This window comes from Protopterus annectens, chromosome 6.part1 (genome assembly GCF_019279795.1).
Source record: "Protopterus annectens isolate FY-2018-M chromosome 6.part1, PAN1.0, whole genome shotgun sequence".
Lineage (NCBI taxonomy): Eukaryota > Metazoa > Chordata > Ceratodontiformes > Protopteridae > Protopterus > Protopterus annectens.
Window position 1 is genome coordinate 81434133 of NC_056738.1, and position 25409 is coordinate 81459541.

At 37.4% G+C, this 25409-nt stretch overlaps 1 protein-coding gene across 2 annotated transcripts in view; it reads left to right on the plus strand.

Annotated features, from left to right (window-relative positions):
* ERICH2 (glutamate rich 2) overlaps positions 1–25409 on the plus strand; it is a 948280-nt gene that overhangs the window by 744690 nt on the left and 178181 nt on the right. For both annotated transcript variants that reach the window (XM_044075511.1, XM_044075512.1), the window contains one exon: positions 8737–8924. In XM_044075511.1, coding sequence (XP_043931446.1) covers positions 8737–8924 — 188 coding nt within the window. The remainder of the gene's footprint in view (positions 1–8736; positions 8925–25409) is intronic.

Genomic DNA, 25409 nt, shown 5'->3' on the forward strand with positions numbered 1-25409 from the left:
CTAACCAAAAAGCCGAAAGACACAACATTCGCTAAACAGCAAAAGCACTGCTTATTGAGTGTAAAATAACAATTCGATCAATCTCACTGTTCATTCTCATACACGCATACAGTCTCTTCTGCTTTCACACAATCATGCACACACAATCGTCTACTTTCATGCACGCATTCAATCACATATGCAGACAGAAACATAAATGCATTTGTGCATATACATTCACACACACACTTTTTTTTCTGTTTTTTTTTTTACACTCTTTAAAGAGCAAAAGCGCTGCTTAGTGAGTTTAAAATAACTGCTCCATCGATCTTGCTTTCACTCACATGTACTCATACACTTACACACACGCACACTTTTTTTAATACATATTACTGTCAGAAGAAAAATTCAAACGAGTCACATCTGCCTCAGGTGATGAAAAACTTCTTTATTAGCAGCTAACCAGATTACACAGCATGTTGGCCAAGATGATCCCTGGTCAACTTGTTTACTGACATCAACTTTTATACTGCAAGCAAAACAACTTTTTGTTACATTTCTGACCGTTGACAGTTGGCTATGAAAAACATATAGGATAAACATGTTTATCACAAATTACCTCAAACCAACAGTTAGTACAGAATGTTCAAGAAGTACAGAATGTTCAGTTCAACAATGGTAGCTCAAATTTTCCAGGACACACAGCATGCTTCAGTAAATTAACTCTTACTCGGCCGTGCGTCCTTATCCCAGGCTTCACTAAGCTATAACCAAATCTCTTTATTCTGAAAAGCAGAAAATGGATATTATTCAGGTTCATAAGCAATGCTGCATTTTGTTCACAGATGAGGCCCATCTTTGATAGGCATATCCCAACAAATAACATGTTCACTTTGCAAGAAGAGGAAAAATCACTTTCTTGTGGTGACACAATGGTTATAGTAATTACTTCGGTACCTTGGAAATGCACAATTTTTTTTCTTTGTTGCCTGCTTTTATCTTTCTCTGGTATCACTGCACCACTTGTTTCCCATCCATTCACATCTGTTGACCACCAAACATTTGACCAGGACGTACAGTCTCTATTGCACAAGTCAAGAAATTATTATTGTTCCATTTAGAACAGTCCAAAATTCCTTCACAAAGTTTCACCTTAAACACAGTAGTAACACCTGTTTGCGCTTGCAGCACCACCATTCCTTTTTCTCTTGCAACTGTTTCTTCTCGTATGGACATATTTACTTTCGCCACCAAAATCATCATCATGTGACAGTTCAAGTACCAGTTGAACATGGCCATCCTCCCTAAGGACTACCTCGCGCCGTTGGTTTCTTCACTGGGGTTGAGACGAACTAACCCCTATTGGGCTAATCCCCCTTTGTAGCCAGACTCTGCGCTCAGAGGTCCGGCGGAGTTTGACCAATATCAATGGCAGAAGGAAGAGCCTTGCATGTTTTACAGTGGGTGATATGAATCCACGAAGTCCTCTCAGCGATCTTTACAGCCGTAGGTGTCGAGATAAGTACTTGGTATGGGCCTTCCCACCTGGGGGATGACCAATTTTTTCTCTTCACAATTCGGATCCACACCCAGTCCCCGGGTGCCACGCTTAACAAGGTTTCATTTCTAGAATCTGCAAAGGAGTCATTGGTTACAAGAGATTTGACATTTAGCAGCTTCTTCATATAATCCGCTAGATCCTCACCCCCCTCACGTTCCGCTGGCAACAATCCTTGCCACTGCTGGACGTAATATGGTCTCCCAAACAAAAGTTCAAATGGTGTAAGTCCTTTGTAGGAAGGTGAGATTCGCATATACAGGAGTGCCAAAGGAAGGCATGCAGTCCATGATCTATGTGTTTCTGCCATCAGTTTGCGGAGCTTACTCTTCAAGACACCGTTGTGTCTTTCCACCAGTCCAGCTGATTGGGGATGGTAAGCACAATGATATTTAAGATCAATTTGAAACACTTGACCCAACTTCTGAAAAATCTGGTTAACAAAATGAGACCCATTATCACTGTAAATGCGTCTTGGTAAACCAAATCGGGGAATTATTTCTGTAGTCAAAAGCTTTGCTACTGTTTGTGCATTCAAGTGCTTTACTGGAAAAGCTTCTACCCATTTAGAAAAAGCATCAATAATGACTAAACAGAACCGTTTTCCCTCTGAGGGTGTCAATTCAATAAAGTCCATACAGTGTGTGTGGAATGGATATGGAGGGGTAGGGAATACCTGCTGAGACTTTTTAACTCCCCCCTGAGCATGATACTTTGCACATAATAAACAAGATAAACAGAATTGCTTTGCATAAGTTGAAAACCCCTTACACCAAAACACCTTAGACACTACTTGAATCATCGTCTGTACTCCTACATGGGCAGGTCCATGGCTAACCAATGCCGCATACCTAAAAAGGTTTGAGGGTAATACCATTTTGCCATCTGATGCCCTATACAACCCATCCTGTTGAGTGATACCATATTTTACCCAACGACATTTTTCCTTCTGTGTCGTCAATGTTTGCATTACTTTTAGTGTCTCTAAGTCGAAGAGGTGTCCGGGCTCTAAATCATTGTCATGTAAAAGCAAATCATTTTCTTGAGCTGCCTTTTTTGCAGCCATATCAGCAAGGGCATTTCCCCTGGAGACAGGATCTTTTCTGTTGGTATGTGCAGAACATTTACATATCGCTATCTGAAGTGGTAGTTGCACTGCATCTAACAACTGTAAAATTAAATCTCTGTGATTTATTGGTGCCTGTCGCAGTAACCATTCCCCTATTCTTCCATTCTTGAGCGAAAACACGTATAGTGGAGAAAGCATATTGACTATCTGTATAAATTGTCACTTTCTTACCCTCCCCTAAGGTACAAGCTCGAGTCAAAGCCACCAACTCAGCTGCTTGTGCAGAATAAATGTTTGACAATCTTTTTGCCTCCAAAACTTCAGTTACTGTGGTGACTGCAATACCCTACTAGTGCTTTTCCTACAGTGTCCTTCTTTGCTGATCCGTCTACAAACAAAACGAGGTCAGAATCTATCAACGGAATATCCGTTAAATCTGGTCGGGGAAGCACTTTGTCATGAATGCTCCCTAAACAAACGTGTGGAGTACCTTCTTCTGGAGTCGGCAAAAGTATTGCCGGATTAAGAGTAGTACATCTTTCTATGGTCATATGAGGCTGTGTCAGCAGCACTGTCATACATGACAAATGTCGACTAGGAGATAAAAAGGTTATCGTATCTTGCAAAAGTATAGTAGCTACTGAATATGGAACCCGCAATTGTAATGGGTGAAACAAAACTAATGATGCTGAGGCTTGTACTGCCATGGCGGCCGCCACCACAGCTTGAACACAATGCGGCAATGCCCTTGCAACAGGATCTAATCTGGAGGAATAGAAAGCTATCGGCCTCTGTTTATCCCCATGTACTTGCACCAGAACCGAAGTCATATATCCTCCCTTAAAATCAACCATTTGTATAAACGGCTTAGAATAGTTCAGAAAACCCAAAACAGAGGATCCTGCTATCAATTGCTTAATTCTATTAAATGTCTGTATTGCCTTATTTGTCCACTGTATATCATTCTTAGCTGCCATGGGAGTGTCATAGATTAGTGCGGTCAATGGCCCTACTTCCTCAGCATAGTTAGGGATCCAACTTCTACAAAAATTAGTCACACCTAAAAAGGACATCATCTCCCACTTAGTTGTGGGCATAGGTGCCTCAAGAATTGCTTGTTTTCTTTTGTTCTGCAATTGTCTACCTGCCTGCGAAATTAAATAACCCAAGTACTTTACTTGCGCTTTCCACAATTGTAACTTTTCTTTATTTACCTTGTGTCCTTGCTCAGCTAAAAAACTAAGAAGGGCAAGGGTATCCCTTTTACAACTTTCCTGCGTGGGTGAGGCCAACAAAATATCATCTACTTACAACAGAACCTGGCTTCCCTCTGGGGGAACAAACTGAGCTAAATTTGCAGCCATTTCTTGTGCGAATATTGTCGGACTCTCAATAACCCTGTGGCAATCTGGTGTAGGTGCATCTTTTACCTTGATAAGTGAATGCAAACCAAAATCTACTCTCCTTATGTAGTGGTATGGAGAAAAAGGCATTGCTTATATCAAAATATCTGTGCTGAGGTAGTAAATCATTAAGTAATGTATAGGGGTCAGGGGCCACTGGTGCTCTTGGGATCACAGCTGAATTAACTGCTTGTAAATCCTGAACCAACCTCCATGACCCATCCGGTTTCTTTACAGGAAACAACTGAGTATTGCAGGGCGAATCTGGGCATTCAACAAGAATTCCTACCTGTTTTAGCTGCTCAGTGACTGGCTTAATTCCTTCCTCTGCTTGTTTACTTAGCGGGTATTGGTACTTACGAGGTCTAAAACCTGACTTTGGAGCTATACAAACTTCACCTGCTGTTTTCATCAGTCCTACATCCCCTTTACCTTTTGACCATAAATCTACAGGTAAAGCACTTAACGCACTATCTTCCTCTTGAGTTAGGAGGATTTGTCATGCCATTTCTGTTTTGTCATCCCTGAGGTGTACACTTGGTGGTGCCCAAGTTGTACCTGGATCTGTTGATCTTTCAATTGACTTTCGGACATTGTGTCCCAATTCGTTACCTTTTTCACCAAATCTACCCAATGTGTCCCCACCGCTTTAGTAATTGAAATATCTGGGCTATAACCTGAGCGATATAAAGAACTCATTTCCTTAGTCAAAGTACAGGTCACTACTGTATTGCCTTGCACATCCCAATCAAGTCTTGGCTATACCAGTAAAACAAATCTTGTACTCCCTGTACCACCAAGCCATCCGCTAACCTTTTCGCCTCAATGCCTTTAGGTGTGGGAATTGCTGCTATTCCAAACAAATGCATCAAATCTCTTCCCAGCAAATTAACTGGACAAACTTTCGATATAATTACCCTACACCTAACAGTTTGGTTTGTTTGCGGATCTGTGAACAATAGAGGATAAGACAGTGGTTCCTTATAGATTTTCCCGTTTGCCGCTTTCACAAGGACAAACTCATCTGTCTTGCAGTTCGTGGGCAGAACTGCTGGACCCAAAAGTGTAAGCGATGCACCTGAATCACATAAAAACTCCACTTTCTATCCCTCAACCAAAAACTCTGTCATGGGTTTTTGATCTAGATGCATAGCAATACCCAAACTTGCCAGGTTTATGACTTCACAGTCACAATCCCACCCTTCCTTCTGAGTGTTCTGATATTCATCGCAGAGAGTGTCTGCCTCATCATCATCACAATCATTCTAACTCTCTTCTTCTCTACAATAATCACAATAATGAATTTGGTGCCTTCCTTTACTATCATATAGTCATGCGGAGCCCTTGTTCGTAAGCTGTGGGGGATGTTGCCACTCTTCACAGTCGGCAGCGAAGTGCCCACGTCTACCGCATTTAAAACATTCTCCACATTTTAACCTCCTCTCATATTCCTCTGAATGTCCACCCGGTTTATTTAACATGTCCCATTTCGGGCCACCATGGCGCCCTTGCCCCCTTTGGTCCTGTACCAAGAATATACCACCATCATACCCTACTGCTAACACTTGTACTTTCTTTTTTAAATTGAAATGTCGCTCAGCATACCGTGCATATTCAAACAAAGGTTGCAGTCTACATGTTCTATGATCTCCCATATGCTTAGTTATAAAACTACTTATTGGAGCCCTGCAACCCTTAAGAAAAGCATTTTTCAATTGCTGTTCATACGGACTATCATTGGTCTGATCCTGCAGAATCATTATTCCACAATGGTTATTGAACACTTCTTTCAATCTTACAATATAGTGATCTACAGATTCATCATCATTTTGGATGCACTGATTTATTACTGTCCAATCTGCTCTTGGATGCCACTTATCAGAAATTCTCTAACAGATCAGTGACTCGAGTGTCTAACACCCCAGAATTATGCTTTAATGTAGTGCCGTCATCTGCCTTACATGTCCAAGTACCACAAACTAAGTGCCAATCTGGACCCAGGATTTGTCGCACTACTTGTTCTACTTCTAAACCATTTAGATGAGAACTTAAACACATGCCAACTATGTCCTCAGAAAACTTTTGAAAATTAACCTTGGGATGAGGAATACCATCTGTAGCTTGTTTTATATCCTCTCTAGCCCAGGGACGATAAACTAAAATAGTTGGCTCTTGTCCAACATCCCCTGCTTTTGAGTTTGCAACTTGTATTAAGGGAAGGGCTTCTGAGTAGTCAGAAAGTTTAATGGCCCAACGTCCTTGCCCTGCTGGTCCTGACCTTAACTGCATAGGTTGGTCTACCTGTTGCAAAGCAACTTTGGGTACTACGGGAATTTGCGGGTAAATTGGAGGGGTCACAACGCTTCCTTGAGCAGCCAATAACCCACCCTGCTGTACAGATCCCACATCTTCAGACTGATATTGAGGAGGTTCTGCTGGTACGGCAGCAGCAATTTCCCCATACGGTGGGGCAGTTGCCTGCCTTTGTACCGCACAAACTGTATGCTCATCCTCCTTATCTAAAAATAAAGCTACTTTTCCACTTGGCACCAGTGATCCCTTTTGATTTATTTTTTCTTTTTCCTGGCACTGTTTTTCTTTTATAGCTCATTTATTTGCCTCTTCTAACCATTTTTGTGCTTGGGGAAATCCCAATTGTCTTTGTTTTTTAGTTCTAGTTCTAGTTCCTGCATCTCTTTTCAAATCTCTAACCAATTTTTCACAGGCATTCTTATTCAGGGTACCATCAAAATCATATTTCAACTTCCACTTTTTCAAAAATTTAACATTATTTTTGTTTAAACCTTTCATATACTTAGCATCAACATTTAAACAGACATCACTCTCACACTTGCAGCAACTCAAACCCATGTTTCCCCTAGATTTCTTATTTTAGGACTGTATCAAAGTTATTTTACAGGGCTTATTATAAAATGGGGCTATCTTAATGGGTGATCCTAACAAAATAATCTTAACAAGTAATCCTACCCACCCTTAACTAAAAATAAAACCTTGTCGACCAGATTAAATTAAACTAAAAGAAAATTTATGTTTCATCCTACCTGAACCAGATGAGACTCCGTTTCCCCTTTTCATTCAGAAACCGTCCCTCAGATAGGGATCAGAGAGCGGCCGGCCTCCTCTCAACGACAAATCAGTCTGAGGGCTTTCAGTCGAGGGAATCTTAAGATGAGAAACCCTCACCTGCACAGGTTTTTCGGTCTCTCTGTCGGTCTGATCCGTATCTTCGTAGAGGTTTCCGGTCCAAAGCACCAAAATGTCAGAAGAAAAATTCAAACGAGTCACATCTGCCTCAGGTGATGAAAAACTTCTTTATTACCAGCTAACCAGATTACACAACATGTTGGCCAAGATGATCTCCTCTGGTCAACTTGTTTACTGACATCAACTTTTATACTGCAAGCAAAACAACTTTTTGTTACATTTCCGACCGTTGACAGTTGGCTATGAAAAACATATAGGATAAACATGTTTATCACAAATTACCTCAAACCAACAGTTAGTACAGAATGTTCAAGAAGTACAGAATGTTCAGTTCAACAATGGTAGCTCAAATTTTCCAGGACACACAGCCTGCTTCAGTAAATTAACTCTTACTCGGCCGTGCATCCTTATCCCAGGCTTCACTAAGCTATAACCAAATCTCTTTATTTTGAAAAGCAGAAAACAGATATTATTCAGGTTCATAAGCAATGCTGCATTTTGTTCACAGATGAGGCCCATCTTTGATAGGCATATCCCAACAAATAACATGTTCAATTTGCAAGAGGAGGAAAAAGACAAATAACAGTATGTTTAACATTTTTCTCTTAACAATTACACTCGCTAAACAGCAGAAGAGCTGCTGTCAAATAATGGAGGCCATTAGTTTTTTACTGTCCGAGCTCCATGGCAGCTTGATATGCTGCTGTGACGCAGCAGACTTTTTTTCAGCGGGCATTACTTGTACATTAATACCGTACTGGAGAACATCTTTTCTCCAGTCAGGTTGCTGATGTAAAGTTTGCCTATTTTTCTAAACAAGTTGAATGTATTGTGAGGTAGTAATTGAGATTAAATGAAAAAAAAAATGTATGCTAGAAAATGCTGAAGGGTAAGGCAGGGTCTGTAGGCATCAAATAATGTACGTCACTCTGAGTTTCCATTTGTGGATCTCACTTAAGAATAGTACAAGTAATATTCTGGAATTGCAAAAGAAAAACAGCTATGTTATGTTCTGAAAGGAATGAGTTTAATTTGAATGAATGACATTGTATGTGATTTATTTAGGGTAAAAGCATCATTTAAATGACAGTGAGATTATTTTAGGTGGAAGAAGAATTCTGCTGCCCTTCTAGAGAGTAAAACATAATTATTGCTGTAGCTTCTAATTTTTGAAAGCAGTACAAATTACTTTATTATTTTCCAAAGAAGTAATCCAGGTCTAGATTTTTTGTGGAAGATGTGAACTGCATTTCTGTTGAGGGGGGAAAAAACATTTTGACATATTTATGAGAGAAAGAGGTACAACTTCCCGTTATTTGTTCTAACAACTTCAGTGCGTTGGCTATCAGGAACCTCATTATGTGCATTTCACCACTGGTTACATTCAGAGCATATGTTGTGCATTTCATGTTGATGCAAGCAGCATATTTATTGGATAAAAATTTGGCAATATTGGTGGTTTAAAATCAGATATAAAATATTAAATAAATTCTTCATTATAGAAAGAAAACATTTTGAAGAACAGATTACAAATCCTGTATTTTCTACTGAAGTTGTGCTGCCACATAGCTCTGCAAACAGAGTTCACAGAGGTCTGTCAGAAACATCTGGCGAAGAGAGCAGTGATGAAGAAAGTGAATCAGAAGAGGAGGAGGAGAAAGGGAAAGCCCCAATGCAGCTTCTTGGAGAGGTAAAGTTAACCTTATGTTTATAATCAAAAGGGGAAAGTAGGATTTTGTTACAAGGCACTCCACCACTGAGACAGTAAATGAATCCGAAGGAAATTGTATGTTCAATATAGACGGGCTGTCAGTAAGTAGCAGCTTGGTAAATTACCCAGCTATGGTACAAGTTTTGTTTTAGTCCAAACAACCTGAACTTTTTAATGCTTCATATTTTATATTTATGGATTTTGTTCTGTTTTATGGATTACTGTTACTGTTAATTATCTTTGTATTACTGTACTGTAATTAATGTGTGGTGTATTTTTTATAAGTGTTGATTTTAATACTTCATATTTTATATTTATAGATTTTGTTCTGTTTTATGGATTACTGTTACTGTTAATTATCTTTGTATTACTGTACTGTAATTAATGTGTGGTGTATTTTTTATAAGTGTTGATTTTAATACTTCATATTTTATATTTATGGATTTTGTTCTGTTTTATGGATTACTGTTACTGTTAATTATCTTTGTATTACTGTACTGTAATTAATGTGTGGTGTATTTTTCTATAAGTGTTGATTTTAATACTTCATATTTTATATTTATGGATTTTGTTCTGTTTTATGGATTACTGTTACTGTTAATTATCTTTGTATTACTGTACTGTAATTAATGTGTGGTGTATTTTTTATGTGTTGATTTTAATACTTCATATTTTATATTTATGGATTTTGTTCTGTTTTATGGATTACTGTTACTGGTAATTATCTTTGTATTACTGTACTGTAATTAATGTGTGGTGTATTTTTTATAAGTGTTGATTTTAATACTTCATATTTTATATTTATGGATTTTGTTCTGTTTTATGGATTACTGTTACTGTTAATTATCTTTGTATTACTGTACTGTAATTAATGTATGGTGTATTTTTTATAAGTGTTGATTTTAATACTGCATATTTTATATTTATGGATTTTGTTCTGTTTTATGGATTACTGTTACTGTTAATTATCTTTGTATTACTGTACTGTAGTGTGGTGTATTTTTTATAAGTGTTGATTTTAATACTTCATATTTTATATTTATGGATTTTGTTCTGTTTTATGGATTACTGTTACTGTTAATTATCTTTGTATTACTGTACTGTAATGTGTGGTGTATTTTTTATAAGTGTTGATTTTAATACTTCATATTTTATATTTATGGATTTTGTTCTGTTTTATGGATTACTGTTAATTATCTTTGTATTACTGTACTGTAATTAATGTGTGGTGTATTTTTCTATAAGTGTTGATTTTAATACTTCATATTTTATATTTATGGATTTTGTTCTGTTTTATGGATTACTGTTACTGTTAATTATCTTTGTATTACTGTACTGTAATTAATGTGGGGTGTAATAAGTGTTGATTTTCTTTTCTTTTACTCTTTAGTGTCATTTGCACTGTGATGTCCTATTTGGACTCCTTATGGAAATGGGTCACGCCTGAAAAGGATTAGTGGACTAGTCTACCTACCCAGATTGCCAAATGGCTAAATAAATAAACTCCGGTAGTTACTTCTCTATACTAATTCATTCTATGATGATCACATTCCCCAGTAGATTTCCTTTTAAATTACTCTTCCAACTCCTGCCATTAACCCCTTTGCAATTAGACAAATTATTCAGTGAGCCCTCATTTAAGTTTTCTGCCTTCTTCTCATACAGTTTAGCACATTTATTATATTTTCCTGTCATGTCCAGTGCTGGACAGCCATTCTGAAACCAAAGTGCCAAGCTGATAAGTGAACATTTAGCATCTATTTTGAGGATAGCTATTTATTGTCACAAACACATGCATTTCATGCAGTAGACATTTGGAGATATGTAATGTATTTTTCTAATTGTTAAAGCCAGTTATATTAGCAAAGCAGGGAATATGGAGGGGGTGGTTCAGTAAGCCTAATGATAGCTGTGATTGGATGGAGAAAGGGGAATGGGAATGCATATATCATAAATAAGTTGGCTTAGTGATGTAATGGACTGAAGCCTTGACTGTGACCAGAGGAAAACTGTATTCTACAAGTAGCCTATACTCAGAGGAAGCAAGGAGGAGTGAGAAAGAAATGGAGGCAACAGCTTGTTTTCCTTAGGTGGAGGAGGGAAAGTAGACATGCTAAGGGCATGGGCTTTTCATATGTTCTGGGCGCTGAAATGATATGGCAGCAGAAGTGTCTGGGCATAGAAGGAGGAACACTATAGAAGCGGTAATGTGTGCCCCACTGCACACCACTGTGCTCTATTCATCTGTTGGTGTGTGCGCCCCACTGCACACCACTGTGTTCTATGTATCTAGTGCTGATGTGTACCCCACTGAACACCACTGTGCTTCTATGTACCTGACGACGATGTGTGGTCCACTGCACACCACTGTGCTCTACGTACCTGGTTTGTCTGGGAAAATTAGGGTACTCCAATCCCCTTGTCAGTTTAGCAGATGACTGCAGTATGACAGCCCCCTTCTTTCCATTCATGAACAGGTGCATAGTCCCAGTAGCTCTGTGACTTTCCTTACTGGAAAGATGGGACCTACCTGGTGAAGTGGAGGGCATGTCCAGAGTGTGCTTCTTTAGTGGTGGCCCTTTAGAGAATGATACCACAAAGAAACATAGGGGAGGCTAAAGCCAGTGGTAAATGAGAGTAGCAGTGATAACCCAAACAAAACTAAGCAGCTATAGTTCTGAGAATACCAAATCTATGGGAAAAATCATGTTGTTCAATGATGCTGTGCAGATTTTTCAGAGTATTAAATAATTTTCCTCAAACTGTGATGCAAACAGCCATGGTTCAGAAAAGATTCCTGACTACACAATTATAAAATAATCAAAGCAATTCAGCTAATTAAAGGCCAAGAAAAATGGTCTACCACTGCTTGTAAATTTGTAACACCACCACAGGACAGGACAAGATCCAGTCACACAAGTAAGCTAAAAAACAACCTGTCAATGTACACTGTACAATGTCTAATGGTTCAAAAACATAACTGCAGAATAAATACATTTAAAATTAAATTTTATTTGTTTAAAAATATTTGATGACAATGCAGTGGAACAGCATGGTATAATAAGGATATATCTCCATGTCACAGATCCAGGCAGAGCTCCAAATAGTGCTCTGGTTACTCTCCGTGTGTACATTAGTTAGGCATATTCTCTCTGTTGCCTTGTAAGTGTTGTTCAGATACTCTGGTTTTCTTCCACCTGTCAGAATCATGCTGATTGATTGCTTGAAATTGTAAGCATATATATGCATTTGCCCTGTAGCTTTCTACTTCAGGGTTATTCAGTTGCTTGAGCCCAAACATCATAAAAATAATATGAAAACACAGAATAATAAAAAAATGACATAAACTGGCATATAAAAAAGCACTAACATGTTAAATTAAATACAACTAAGTAAACACAGAAGAAACACTGTTTTGAGAACAACTGCAAAATCAATTAAGGCAATAAAGTAAGTTGTAAGGTAGATAGCTGCAGAAACCAAAGCTATAAAATTACTTGAAGGCTAACCCAAATAAATGAATAAAACCCTGTTTCTGCAAGTGTGGCTTTAAAGTGATTAAGAACCCTTTCATTTGGTTAAGAAATAAATAAATACACAAGATGTACACAAATTTCTAAGAACTGAAGGAAGAAAGTAATGAAACATAAAAAGAATCATGGGGCCATGTCATAAGAACAAAACGTTCGGCCTAAACACTACTGTGTTGCCAACGGGGTTTATACTTCAAGACTCTGAGGAATACACTAAAGAAATGAATCACATAACATAGCTGAAAAGAACTTGCACATCTTGAAATATTAATTCAGGTGAAAACTACATGCCTACATTAATGAATAAATTCGCTGAAAGCAAAACAAGTTTAGAAGCCTTGGAATTTAAATCACAGATGGGCAACATTAAGTATTATAAAACTGTATCCAAAAGCTTTAATTACTTAACAGCTTTAACATATATTATGCCCTAGATGCAAGAACTTTGAAACTGCAGTGTGTTTCAAGAAACTGTATATTTTTTTAGTTCAAAACAGACTAGACACGCAACTAATTTACAGTGTAAAAGCAGATCACTCAGTAAATATAAAACAAAATCAGTTCTTTAAGTACTAACTAGAACATGACTAGAGCTTTGTGTATGAACATTATTTTACATTATCGGTTATAGTATTTCAGCTGTGTATAGAACACACTAAAATAATGTGGTGCATGAAAACCCCAAGTGCTGTGCCACGTTTTTGACATAGTTTTTCTTTCAAGTAGTACTTTTGACATAACTGAGAAAAGCTAATGAACCTTGAAACAGTACTAATTCAAAAAGAGAATGACAAGAATAAAAAAAAACATAAAATCATAATCATCATTGGTGAAAATGTTTGAAAGTCATGGTATACTTAAAACCATGAGTAGTATCATTTATATTGTTTGGTTAGGGAACACTAGTCTGTTTCTTTGATTTGCAAACATTATTTATCTTTTAAAAGCAATAAGAAGTTAAATGTAAAACTGCAGTTTGAGTATTCAAGTCTGTGAAATAGAAACTCAACTCCAGCTGGGTTAATTATTCCAAAAAGAGCCACCACTTTTTTTTATTTTAAGAAATTCAATTTTAAATTTGTCTTATTATTCAAAATTGTATATTTCAGATTTTGGAGCTTTAATTCTTTTTTTTTTTTTTTTGTTTTAAAGCTCTGTTCAACTAGCCAGTGACACTTTGTTTAACAATCCTGTGAACTCTTTGGCTGTTAACAGCAAAAGAGATGCAACCAGTAAACTGCATATTAGATATTACAGACACAGTGTCTTGCAGTGGAAGATAATCTACTTTCTTTCATTTCTTTACTAAGCACTGGTTAAAAAGGCCAAAATCTCTTTAAAGCCTTGGCCTAATGTTATTAAAATGCTTTAACTTCAAGGAAATATTCACAGGAAATATTTAGAGGTTCAGAAATATTTCTTAATTTGCAGATATGTTTTAATTCGATGTTATGCGTGGATACCCCAAGTGAGTATTATCTTTCATTGTAAATCGTATTTAGTGGTATGTACTGTTAATCATGCTGTTTTATTTATCCCTCATAGTCTCAGTTGGAGCTGTGCACTTGCTTCTAGCTACCACTGCTGTGCTTTACCTCAGTGGATTAAGATCTATTGTGATCTGAGTGTCTTTAAATTCCTATTTTTTTATATTATTCAGGAGTGTGTGTGTGTGTGTGTGTGTGTGTGTGTGTGTGTGTGTGTGTGTGTGTGTGTGTGTGTGTACTGTGCTGTTTTACTATAATAACACTGACTAATTTTGTGTACTATTATCCTGCTAATATTAGAATTTTCTGTAGTCTCTACTGTACATGCAGTTCATCTTTAAATACTTCTGATTACCATGCTGTTTATGACCATCATCACCCCTTTTTGTTTATGTGGAATCAGGGTGTCGTGTCAGCTGTTGCCTCCCTCTAGATTCATTGCCACTCGCTTCTTCGACAGTCATGCCTGACTGTCACAGGTCTTCTGTCAAACAATCCATCTATCTCTTTACCAGATCCCATGATTTCCTATTGCCTTCTTCATGTCTGTCCCTAATCTTCACCAGATTTTCTACTTTCCTGCACATGTCCCCAGACCACTGTAGTCTGTTCACTTTGACTGTCTCTGCAATTTGAGCTACTTTGGTTTCTGCTCTGATATCCTGATTTCTTCATCTGTCCCATAGTGTGCACCCTGCCACCCATCTCAGGCACTTACTGCCCATGTTTCTGTACTATTTTTCCTTATATCCCAATCTTCAGCTTCTTCTGATTTCCCCCATTTGCTGCCATAAGAACTAATGTATCTGTATTTCTTTTCATCCCATATGCCTTCAATTTTGTATTCCATTCCCCTATCCTTTGCTAAAGTTCTTGCTCAAAGTCTGCCTGTAATGCCACATTGTCTGCATACAGCAACTGTGTTGCTCTGTCCACTCCGACTTGTTTGCTAATGTAGTCCATCAGCAGTATGAACAGCACTGGGCTCAGAGATGAAGCCTGATGGCACACCCATTCCCAATGGAACCCCTCAGAGTCCGAATACTACTCATACTTGAGTCATTGGGTCATTGTATGTAGCCTACACTAATTCTACCAATATTTCTGGGATGTCAGACCACCACAGGACTGCCCAAATCAGCTTTCATGGGACTTTGTCATATGCTTCCTCCAAGTCTAGGAATGCCTAGTTGAACACTTCTCTAACTTCTTTTCAATTATCTGTCTCAGTGCAAGCACTGGGTCATTTGTGCTGCATGTTCATCTGAATCTGAACTGCTCCTCTCTCATATTACTCAGTACTTCTCTGTGTTTTCATTTCTCAATCACCCTCTCTAGAACTTTCATGAAGTGCAACAGGAGGTTTGATACCTCTGTGCTTCCCACAGTTGTGGATGTCCCCTTGGTTCTTGTACAGTAGCACTAGTATGATTATTTTTCAGTCATCTGGAATGTGCTTTTTTCCATGCCACCATGTATATTCTTCAGAGCAGTTTCTCTCTTGTCTCACCCAACATCTTGATCATATCTGCTGTGACCTCATCTGAGTCTGCTGCTTTCCCAGACTTCATTTTACTTCTCTTCTTGGGTGGGCTCCTCTTCATCTTTCGTCAAAGGCCGTCTCTAGTGCAGTACTGCTCCTGTGGAGTTTTCTTCATTCAGAAGTTGCTGGAAGCACTCCTTCCATGCACCTTTGATCTGCTGTGGACTGGTGAGCAGGTTGTTGCTGGCATCCCTTATAAAAGGGTGTTTGACTCTCTTCTTTATCTTTCTGTCTTTACTTTGTGACCTGATAGTTTCTTTGTGCTTTCCTGCACTCCTTTCTTTTGATGACTTCCTAGACAACTTTATTCCACCACCAGCTTAACGATGTCAAGCTGCAACATGTGAACAATATGATCACTAGCGACAACCTGTGAAACCCTCTTTGAGAAGTTAATCAAATTAATTATGTAAAATCATCCATTGATAAAGCCAATCTTCTACAAGTCAAGTCTAATGAGATTTTTAATATCATCCTTTATAAAGTCAGTTATAATATGTTACACAGCTTTACAAATGAGACTTGTCAAGCTGATGGGGATATCATTCCAGGAATTAATGGTATGGCCTTCCTTGTTGAGTGGAGTCACCACTACAGTGGGCCGAACTTCAGGGAAAAAAACTTAAGATTAACAGCTAGATGGGCAGCTCTTCCTGGGCATTCCTTGTGCTGTGTATTAAATAACCAGGTATATAACCAGGTATATTGTCAGACCCCATGAAAAAAGTATTTTTGGTCTTGTAAAGTACTTTTGGTAATTGTTCCTTTGTGGTAATAGGATGTTTAAGAAATTCAGGGATATGTGGACTTTGGAAAAAAAATTCTGGGGTACAATTGACTTTGAATTTCTTTGCTAATATAATAGCAGTGTATGTTGGATCCAAACAGGTGGTGCCAATTTGATTAACTTCAAAGCAGTGATTGGTGTTATTCCTTAGTTTCGTAACATAGCTGAAAAGGAATTGATTGTCCTTAGCTTTAGATGCTAACTTACATTCATGGTCTGCTTTTGGAGACCTAATAGTGTTTTTCAAGTTTTTAGTAATATTGTTGATAATACCCTTGATATGGCATTAAGGAAGTCTTTGTAAAGTGCATTTATGTTGGGGGACCACCAAGGAGATTTTTCTTTTAAATTTCACACTTTATTTTTTTCTGGTTAGCATTGCCAGCTCTATACATTTAGTTAAATATGCATAGAACTCCTTTGTGAAGATGCCTGCTGTGTCATCAATGGAGCTGATGGTTCCATGAGTGAATTTTGAAACATCTTTATAGAATTTAATAAGATTAGTACATTTTAAATCCTTGAATTCTAAGATAACTTGATAAAAGGGCTTTGGATATTTTGTAGGTGAATCAACTAGTTTATGGTCTGCTTTAATTGTGTAAAGAGATACCATGGGAATAGTACATGAAAAGGGTATTTTTTATGGCCCAGATTGAGAATATTATACCCGCTAGTGGATTTAATTATCTGTTCTAGGGAATTTTTGTTTATTAAATCTAAGAAATCCTGATAATTATCTAGACTGGAGGTATAGTTGCACCTGTTCAATGAGATGGTAGTTGAAGTTTCTCAAAATCCATTTAGAAATGTTTCTTACATGATTACCAGAGAGCAGAAAGGGTGTGTTTTAACAGAGTATAAACTGATGTTTTTTTTCCTGTTTAACTTAAACTGCAGTTTTATGAGTTCATTTGGTGATCTCTGTGAATCTGCTTAGAGGTGATATGGTCCTTAAGTATGGAGATGCTACTACAGCTGTCATAAGGTTTGAAAGTATAAGACTTCTGGCATTGAGCAGAGTCACCTTAATATTATCCAGTTCTGGGTTTGATATGTTTGTTACATTGGAATGTCCATTAGCTGGACCCTGCCTAAAAAATGTCACTGTGGGGGTAGCAGAAGCTATAGCCATTAAGTGGAGGTCTTAGAATAAGAGGTGCAGGCCATCTTTTTTGAAGCAAGTTGGACTGACAGTCATCTTATCCCTTGCTATCACATACTGCCTGGAATGACACCAGCTGCTTTCTAGGGCAATATTCATGTAGAAGGAAAGATACCACTCAAGACCAGTGTCTTTCCTGCATTTGTCACATGCATGGAAGTTCCACTGTTTCTCTGCATGTCCCTCAGGTTTTTGCACCATGAAGTTATTCACTCCTAAATGGACCATCACTATGTTATAGTCATGTTTGTCTGGTGAACAGGTCATTAACGCTGTTATGTTGTCAGAGATCCTGGCACCTGAAAGACGACTTACATTTTACCTTTTGTCCAGCTTAGTGAGGAGAATTTGTGTGCTTAATTATAGAATCACTGATCACAGAAACATTTTTATCAATGCAGTAGTTTGGAGCAGTATATTTGAAGAGATTTGACATGGTGACTCTATTCTACAAGTGAGCATGAGTAAATGAGGTGCTGGATTTGTGATGAAGCCTAGTCTTCGTAGATTAGGAAACTTTGGTAGAGATTATGGTGCAAGTATGTGCTGTTTATAGTCCATGTTTTTTTGTGAGAGGAAAGCCTCCAGGTTAGTTAAGTATTTGCACTTCTCACAGAATAATGTTTGAGTTAAAGCTCATTATCTGTGAGTATAAGGTGATTACTACACTTTCTGAGGATACAAAGTGATAAGTGAATGGCAACAGAAAGGGAAAAAGTGGGCTGACCTTCTGTTTTGTCCAGTATTTTGGTGAATTTAGTTAAATATACAAACCAAAGTATTTAGCTACTATCTTTCTAGTTTATGGAGGAATGTAAATAACCAAGTTACCTTATGGTGAGATACACTAGCGAATAACTGTGTAGTTAAATGACATGATTTAAGCACACCATAAGCTATTAAAGAAGTAACAAGTGAAGAAGATAAGATTTACAGAGTAGTTGTGGCTTGAGCCACTCTATGCAAACAATGGCCATTTATTGGCTAAAATGGCAACTGTAAGCTTATGAGTGGTGAAGAGCAACTACAGGTTGTCTGGAAGATTAAATGACAATCCAGGTGCACATGTGGCTTGTCTCACAGCTGCATGCAGATGTCAGCATTTGTAAGTTACACTAATAACACTGACTGAACATGATCTGAGAGACAGAGCTATGAGTTACAGATATAGGTCAAGATGTCTGTAAAGTGCACATTGTAGTACTGCAGCACCAGGTGTCTGTACAGTGCACATTGTAGTACTGCAGCACAAGTGTCTGTACAGTGCACATTGTAGTACTGCAGCACAAGTGTCTGTACAGTGCACATTGTAGTACTGCAGCACAAGTGTCTGTACAGTGCACATTGTAGTACTGCAGCACAAGTGTCTGTACAGTGCACATTGTAGTACTGCAGCACAAGTGTCTGTACAGTGCACATTGTAGTACTGCAGCACAAGTGTCTGTACAGTGCACATTGTAGTAGTGCAGTGCAACACTAGGTGTTTGTACAGTTCACATTGTAGTAGTGCAGTGCAACACTAAGCACAGCAACACAGCAGACTGCACTAAAATGCCTTATTTGTGACAATGGAAAACTATTAACCAAAAGTCATTTAGGCAGGTGACCTTGGCTTCAGTAGCAGAGTCAGATCCAGTTTAAGCTGGTCACTGTCTTGATTTGCACCAATGGAAAACAGGAAGCAAAAGCTCAATAGACCACACACCAATCAATAGCAACAGACTAGGATTTTACCTCAATAACAAACACAAGTCTAGTACTAGTCTGTTTTTTTTCTCTTCTGCCATCAGAAAAAAAAACAGTAACTTAAATTCAAAGCAATGCCACTAAAATTAGATAAAAGCATTCTAGGTTGTATTAGTATACACAATATTAAGTGGAATCCAGCAAACTTCACTCAGCCAGACAGTTTTGGCTTCAGTAGAAAAGTCAGATCTGGTTTAGTCTGGTTACTAGTTTTAGAACTGAACGGGAAATACTGTACAACTTGCACCACAACACTAATGTTTGCTTTAATACAGCAGGACTACATGAAAGCATAGTACTCTGGTTGTAGATAGTCTGATGTCCTCATTCTCAGCGAAGCTATCTTAGCAACTTCACTTTAGAAATCAAGGATGTGACTTTTCTTGCCAATATGCAATAATACTACATTGGCAAACTGATTTATGTATATGCATTAGCTTAATAGTCGTGCAATACACACTGCCCTACTAGAGGCAATGTCAAAGGCCTCTGGCTAACCAAGTTCACAGATGATTGCAAAATGGAAGCACTCATTGAATCCCCCAAGATGTAAACACCCTTCAGGAAGGTCTGGCACACGTAAACACTTGGTGCCAAAGCCATGGCTTAAAACTCAATACCGAGCAATACCTTATAGTATTTTTTGGGAATTTGGCTACCCCAAGTAACTATGTGATCAATAAAATACCCCTAAAAGTTGATTCATTAATTAGGGATCTGAGAACTCATACAGATAGTAACCTAGCATTCAACCAACATGTGTCCAAGGTAGGAAGAAAATCCTTCTATGTTGCTCAACTTATAATCAAGGTCATGGCATTTAGGTCCAGAGAGGTCATCATATCTCTGTACTTGGCCCTCATCTGACCCATCATAGAGAATAATGCCCCCTTTGGTATGCACCTTACCAGACACATGCAGCAATTGGAATGTCCACAAAATTTCCTTAGAAAAAGAATACCAGGAGTAAACACAATGTCCCATGGGGATAACCTCAAAGCTCTGTCTCTTTAGTCAATATGTTATAGACTTCTGAGAGTTGTTTACCTGGCATACAAAGCATCCCTGGACCCTGTTGTGATGAACCTTTTGCACATCCACAAAACAGACAACATCAGAGTTACTGGATTAAAAGACCAAAATTTTGCTTGTGACATAAGTAGGACATGTTGGAGAGGCAGCTATGTTTCTCAGAATTCTCATTCTCTGGAACAGACTCCCCATCCACTTGAAGTTGAGTTCTTCCCTATCCCTGTTTAAGAGCAACTTGGACAATGGATGGTTTATCAGAAATTCATCCCTGATCTGGCTGCTATGTCTTTTATGGTCAGAGGCAGTTAGTAAATCAACCCCTATATAAAGCAAAGTTTTGCACGTCTAGGCTTATAAGGGCCCCAGTGGTTGTTAGACTATTATACACCTATGAATCTATAAGGCAAAGGGGTTCCTCGGAAATACGCCCTTTCTTTAATATTAGTCCGTTATCTCATCAGCTAATTACTAAGATTTACATTTTGCCCTCCCCATCACCTTCCCTTCTCATAACAGATTTCTCCCCATTTGTCTGTTACCAGTCATTAAATCCTATTTTACTGCTTTATAATTCTTTTGCACTCCTTTTTACCAATGTTTCCATATGCTCATTCTCTCCTCCAACCTTGCATTTTGGGGTTGCCCCTACCTCTTCTCCTTGCTGTTTTCTTTTTTACTCCACATTTCCCCTTCTTCAGGCACTACTGTGTATACAGTAGTATGATTGTTTTAGTTCTCAGAATTAAACCAGCATATTATACATGTAGTCTATTTGTGTGTGTCTGTGTGTGTATATTATACTTATATATACATATATGTATATATATATATATATATATATATATGCATGTATATATATCTATATGTGTGGGTCTACTTCATTTGACTGAAAATACACTTCACTGAAAATGAAATCGGTGGGATCACTTCACTGAAAACACATTAGACCGAAACTCATTTCGTTGCCTGGAGTTAGTGTGTGTGTGTATATATATATATATATATATATATATATATTAAGGGGGGTGTGGGGGCATAGCCCCCCCACATATTATAAACATTTTAAACTATACACATTGATACTTACAAGTACAATGAATAACTGTTTCCAGAAGAGAATATATAACCCCCCAGTGTTGGAGGCTGTGCCCCACACACACACCCTTAATATATATACTAACTCCAGAATCGCACTACAGTGGGGAAAAGGCCATACATAACTTTCAACAAAATGAGTTTCAGTCAAATGAGTTTTCAGTGATGTGGGCTTTCAGTGAAGTGATCCTAGTAATTTCATTTTCAGTGAAGTGTATTTTCAGTCAAATGAAACAGACCCATATATATATATATGTATATATATATATGTATATATATATATATATATATATATATATATATATATGAGACTTAATATTTCACAATTCAAATCTGGATATAAAAGAGATTTCTACTTGCGCTTTTCGTGGACATGCTGTTAAAGGGCATAATTCCATTTCTCCTAATTAGTTCATACTTTGAGATAATATATTTATGGATCAGGGGTGTTGTAATATCTGTAGCAGGGTAGTTATTTTTTAAGTGAGATTAGTATAAGCTAAATGTATCACAATGGTTGTTACCCTCTCTCTTTTATTTCTGTATTATGTAACATTTATTTAAATTGTGTGATATGGATTTGTACTATCCAAAATATGTATTTAACATTTAATTGAAATATATATTGTGGATTTGTGCTTTTTCTGTACTATGTATTTGTATTTCTCCTGAGCTTTTCTTCTCAGGACTCTATTGAAAACAGGCTCCTTGTAGCCCAATGGACTATCATGGAAGACAAACTGCAAATAAATAAAATAAATAAGTTACTAAGATTACCCTTTGAAGACTGAGCTATGTATGCAACTTGCTGATTATTTCAAAAATTCATATAATCCAGAAACTAGTATGGATTCTGGACTGGTTATAGTACCACACTGCCCTTTCAACATTCACGGATGTTTGGTATGGAAAAATGAGAAATTAGCTGGAACAATCTTTATAGATCTACCCAAAGCATTGAATTTGGTAGACTATAATGTCCTTTCATATACATGCCTCTGACCAAAACCCTCCCTTTGGCTTATTGACTATTTATCCAATAGACACTTCACCATGAAATTGTCAAGTTCCTTCTCACATGCTTCACCCATCACCAAGAGACACTCTCATTGATATTTTTAATATTCATTAATGAACTGCCTTCCATACCCCAGATTCCCATAATTGTGTAGAAAGATGATGTGGTCCCTTACAGGACCAGCTCCTCTCCATTCACCATAAAAATGAAATTGACAGTTACCTAAAATTAACTTTTTTAGCTTCAAAATTTTACTTTTCTTCTAAATACCAGCAGAATTGAAATTATATATATATTTTTTGCTAGCAAGGATTTGCATTAATCTCCACTAATCTGCACATTAGAGACAATATTCTTCTACCTCTTAAAACAACCACATGCCTCAAACACATAGGCCTATAGCTAAACCACAATCTAAACTTCATCTTCCAAGCAGAACAGTTGATGGTCAAAATAAAATCTTATTCTGGTATTAGAAAGTATTTCACTTCCTACCAAAAAAAAATTATAATATATATATATATATATATATATATATATATATAAATTATATTATATATATATATATATATATATATATATATATATTTTTTTTTTTGGGGGGGGGGGGTTGAGTATAGTATTGTTAAGATACTCGAGCTGAAAATGAAGCATGACCTTTCTTACTGCACTTTAGACTTGGGTAGGAAGTGAAATACTTTCTAATACCATAATAATATTTTATTTTGACCATCAACTGTTTTGTTTGGAAGCTGAAGTTTAGATTCTGGTTTAGCTATATATATATATATATATATATATATATATATATATATATATATATATATATATATATATATATATATATATATATATATATATATATATATATATATATATATATGTTCACTCCAATCTAACAGGGGTCCCCAGGAAAACAAAACAGAAATTTAGGCTAGTGTCTTCTCCTGCTTCACATTTCAGATACTTATTCCCAGTGCAAAGGACAGGAATTAAACTAGGTTTGTATTTCTCCAGGGCTTACAACACTAGAAGAGGAATCAGATTTTGAGGAAAAACATTTGTCAGATTCTCACCGTTAAGAGTTCTCTTTTTCTGAGACTATAGCCAAAGGAAAGACTTGTTTCTGTGGGAACAGAATGAAATTCCAGTATATCAGCAAACATTTTATTGTATCTGTTTATCCTATGTTGACTGGGTGAGTCCCACTAAGCTGGTAGCCTCTCTTCAGGGGAAACCCAAAGTGGTATTTATACTACTATATAAAATTTAGTAAGGGCATCAGAGAACTTCTGTAGTTTTTAGTAGGTGCTACCACTAACTCATGCAGATGTGGACCTCTGCTTAACATTTTATCAGAAAGATGACACACATGAGTGCAGCACCCCTTAATGCTCCATTGCACTGTCAGTTGTCCAAGCACTTGGAGTAGGAATAGAACCCACAGCCTTCTGGTCTTCCAGCACCAAAGTTGACACTGCCATCTTGACTTATTACATGTGGATTTTCCTCAGCCTGTAGCTATTCCTCCTGTCTTACTAGCATTAAAGTTTGTTTTATTGACAGCCTGCAGTATGCCTGATAAGCCCCCCTGCCCCTTAAAAGTCTGTCTTCTACAAGGTTCCCCAGACCCACAAATATTTCATATCCCACATCAGATCCTGCAGTTATTCCTTTGACAAAACCATCATTTGCTAAACATCTTGTGAATGCTAACCTTATTCCTTGGATTTGGGAAGAAATTATATTTTTCTGCTTTATCCTTTAGAATTCTGATTGTCAGACTTGCATATCAAATTTTAGGGCCTATATTATATAGTTGAAGTTTCAAAACTTCGAACCTCATATGAGCAAAGTTCGAAACACCGACTAGATAATTACAAAAAAAAAAAAAAAAAACTTACTTTACCTCTCTGAGCAGGGGGGGCAAGCCCCCCTGCATCCACCACACCTCCCCTACTTAAATATACCAACTCGAGAAAGCACTTCAGTGCAGAAAGGGACAATTTCCCATTCTGCACATGAAAAGCCATTGACTTTTATCTTCGACCTTTCCGACGTTCGATCATATGATGTCGACCATCTATGATTCGAACATCGGAACGGTCGCTCATCTAATATAGACCCAAATTTTATGCCTGCATCTTTTAAAAGTGAGAGAGTTAATTTCTAACCTCCCTCCTTCAGAGATTAAATCAGCTCTGAATTCTGAACTGAATTACAGTTTCTTAGGTAACCAAACAGGGTTTGAAGTAGTCTTATTAAACTGCTGATACTTTATCTAGATCAGCTTCTAGTGGATCAGTAATGAGGTTTGCTTGGTTATATACACCATATACCAGAGAATATCAAAGCTGAGATCTTGAATGCATTGTTTGGCCTCTCTTTCTCTGAAGTCTTTACAGATGTGATGAAAGAGGAAATTTAATTCAAAGCATCACTCAGATTTTTTTTCAACCCTTCTTACCAACATTTAATAGAACCTTCCCTTCCCATTAAGGATACTTTTTATATGAAACTGAACAAACAGTCTCAGCAAGGTTCAAACAAACAGAATTTCAAAAAGCAATGGCTGGGGGGCTCAGAAAAGAAGAGGGGCCCCTCCCAGAACCAAGGATAGTTCAAAAGAGATGACTGGCTCTTTACATGCCCCCCCCCCCCAAACACACAGACACATGTACACACACTGTGGCATTCCTTTCAACTTTCTGGTTTAAAAACCCGTGTATGCATGGGTTTGCTCTTGTTTTAGCTCAGCGGATCCTGGTTTGGGTGTCCTGCAGACTACTACAGCACCAGAAACGAGGAAGAGAGACACTTTGCTGATTACAAGTACCCTTTTGGCTTTTTTTTTTTTTTTTTTACTGTTTTTGCACTTCTCTAAGCCGTTTTTGCTACTATTTCTACTGTATTTTAAATTGTTTTACTGTTGTGCACTTGATTTCTGCTAAATTTCAAAGTTTAAACTGCATTTACTGTTGTAGGCTACACACTCAAGTGAGATGGCCTTTTCTGTGCTTATTTACTGTTTAATTGCATTTTTCTGCTGAATTTAAAA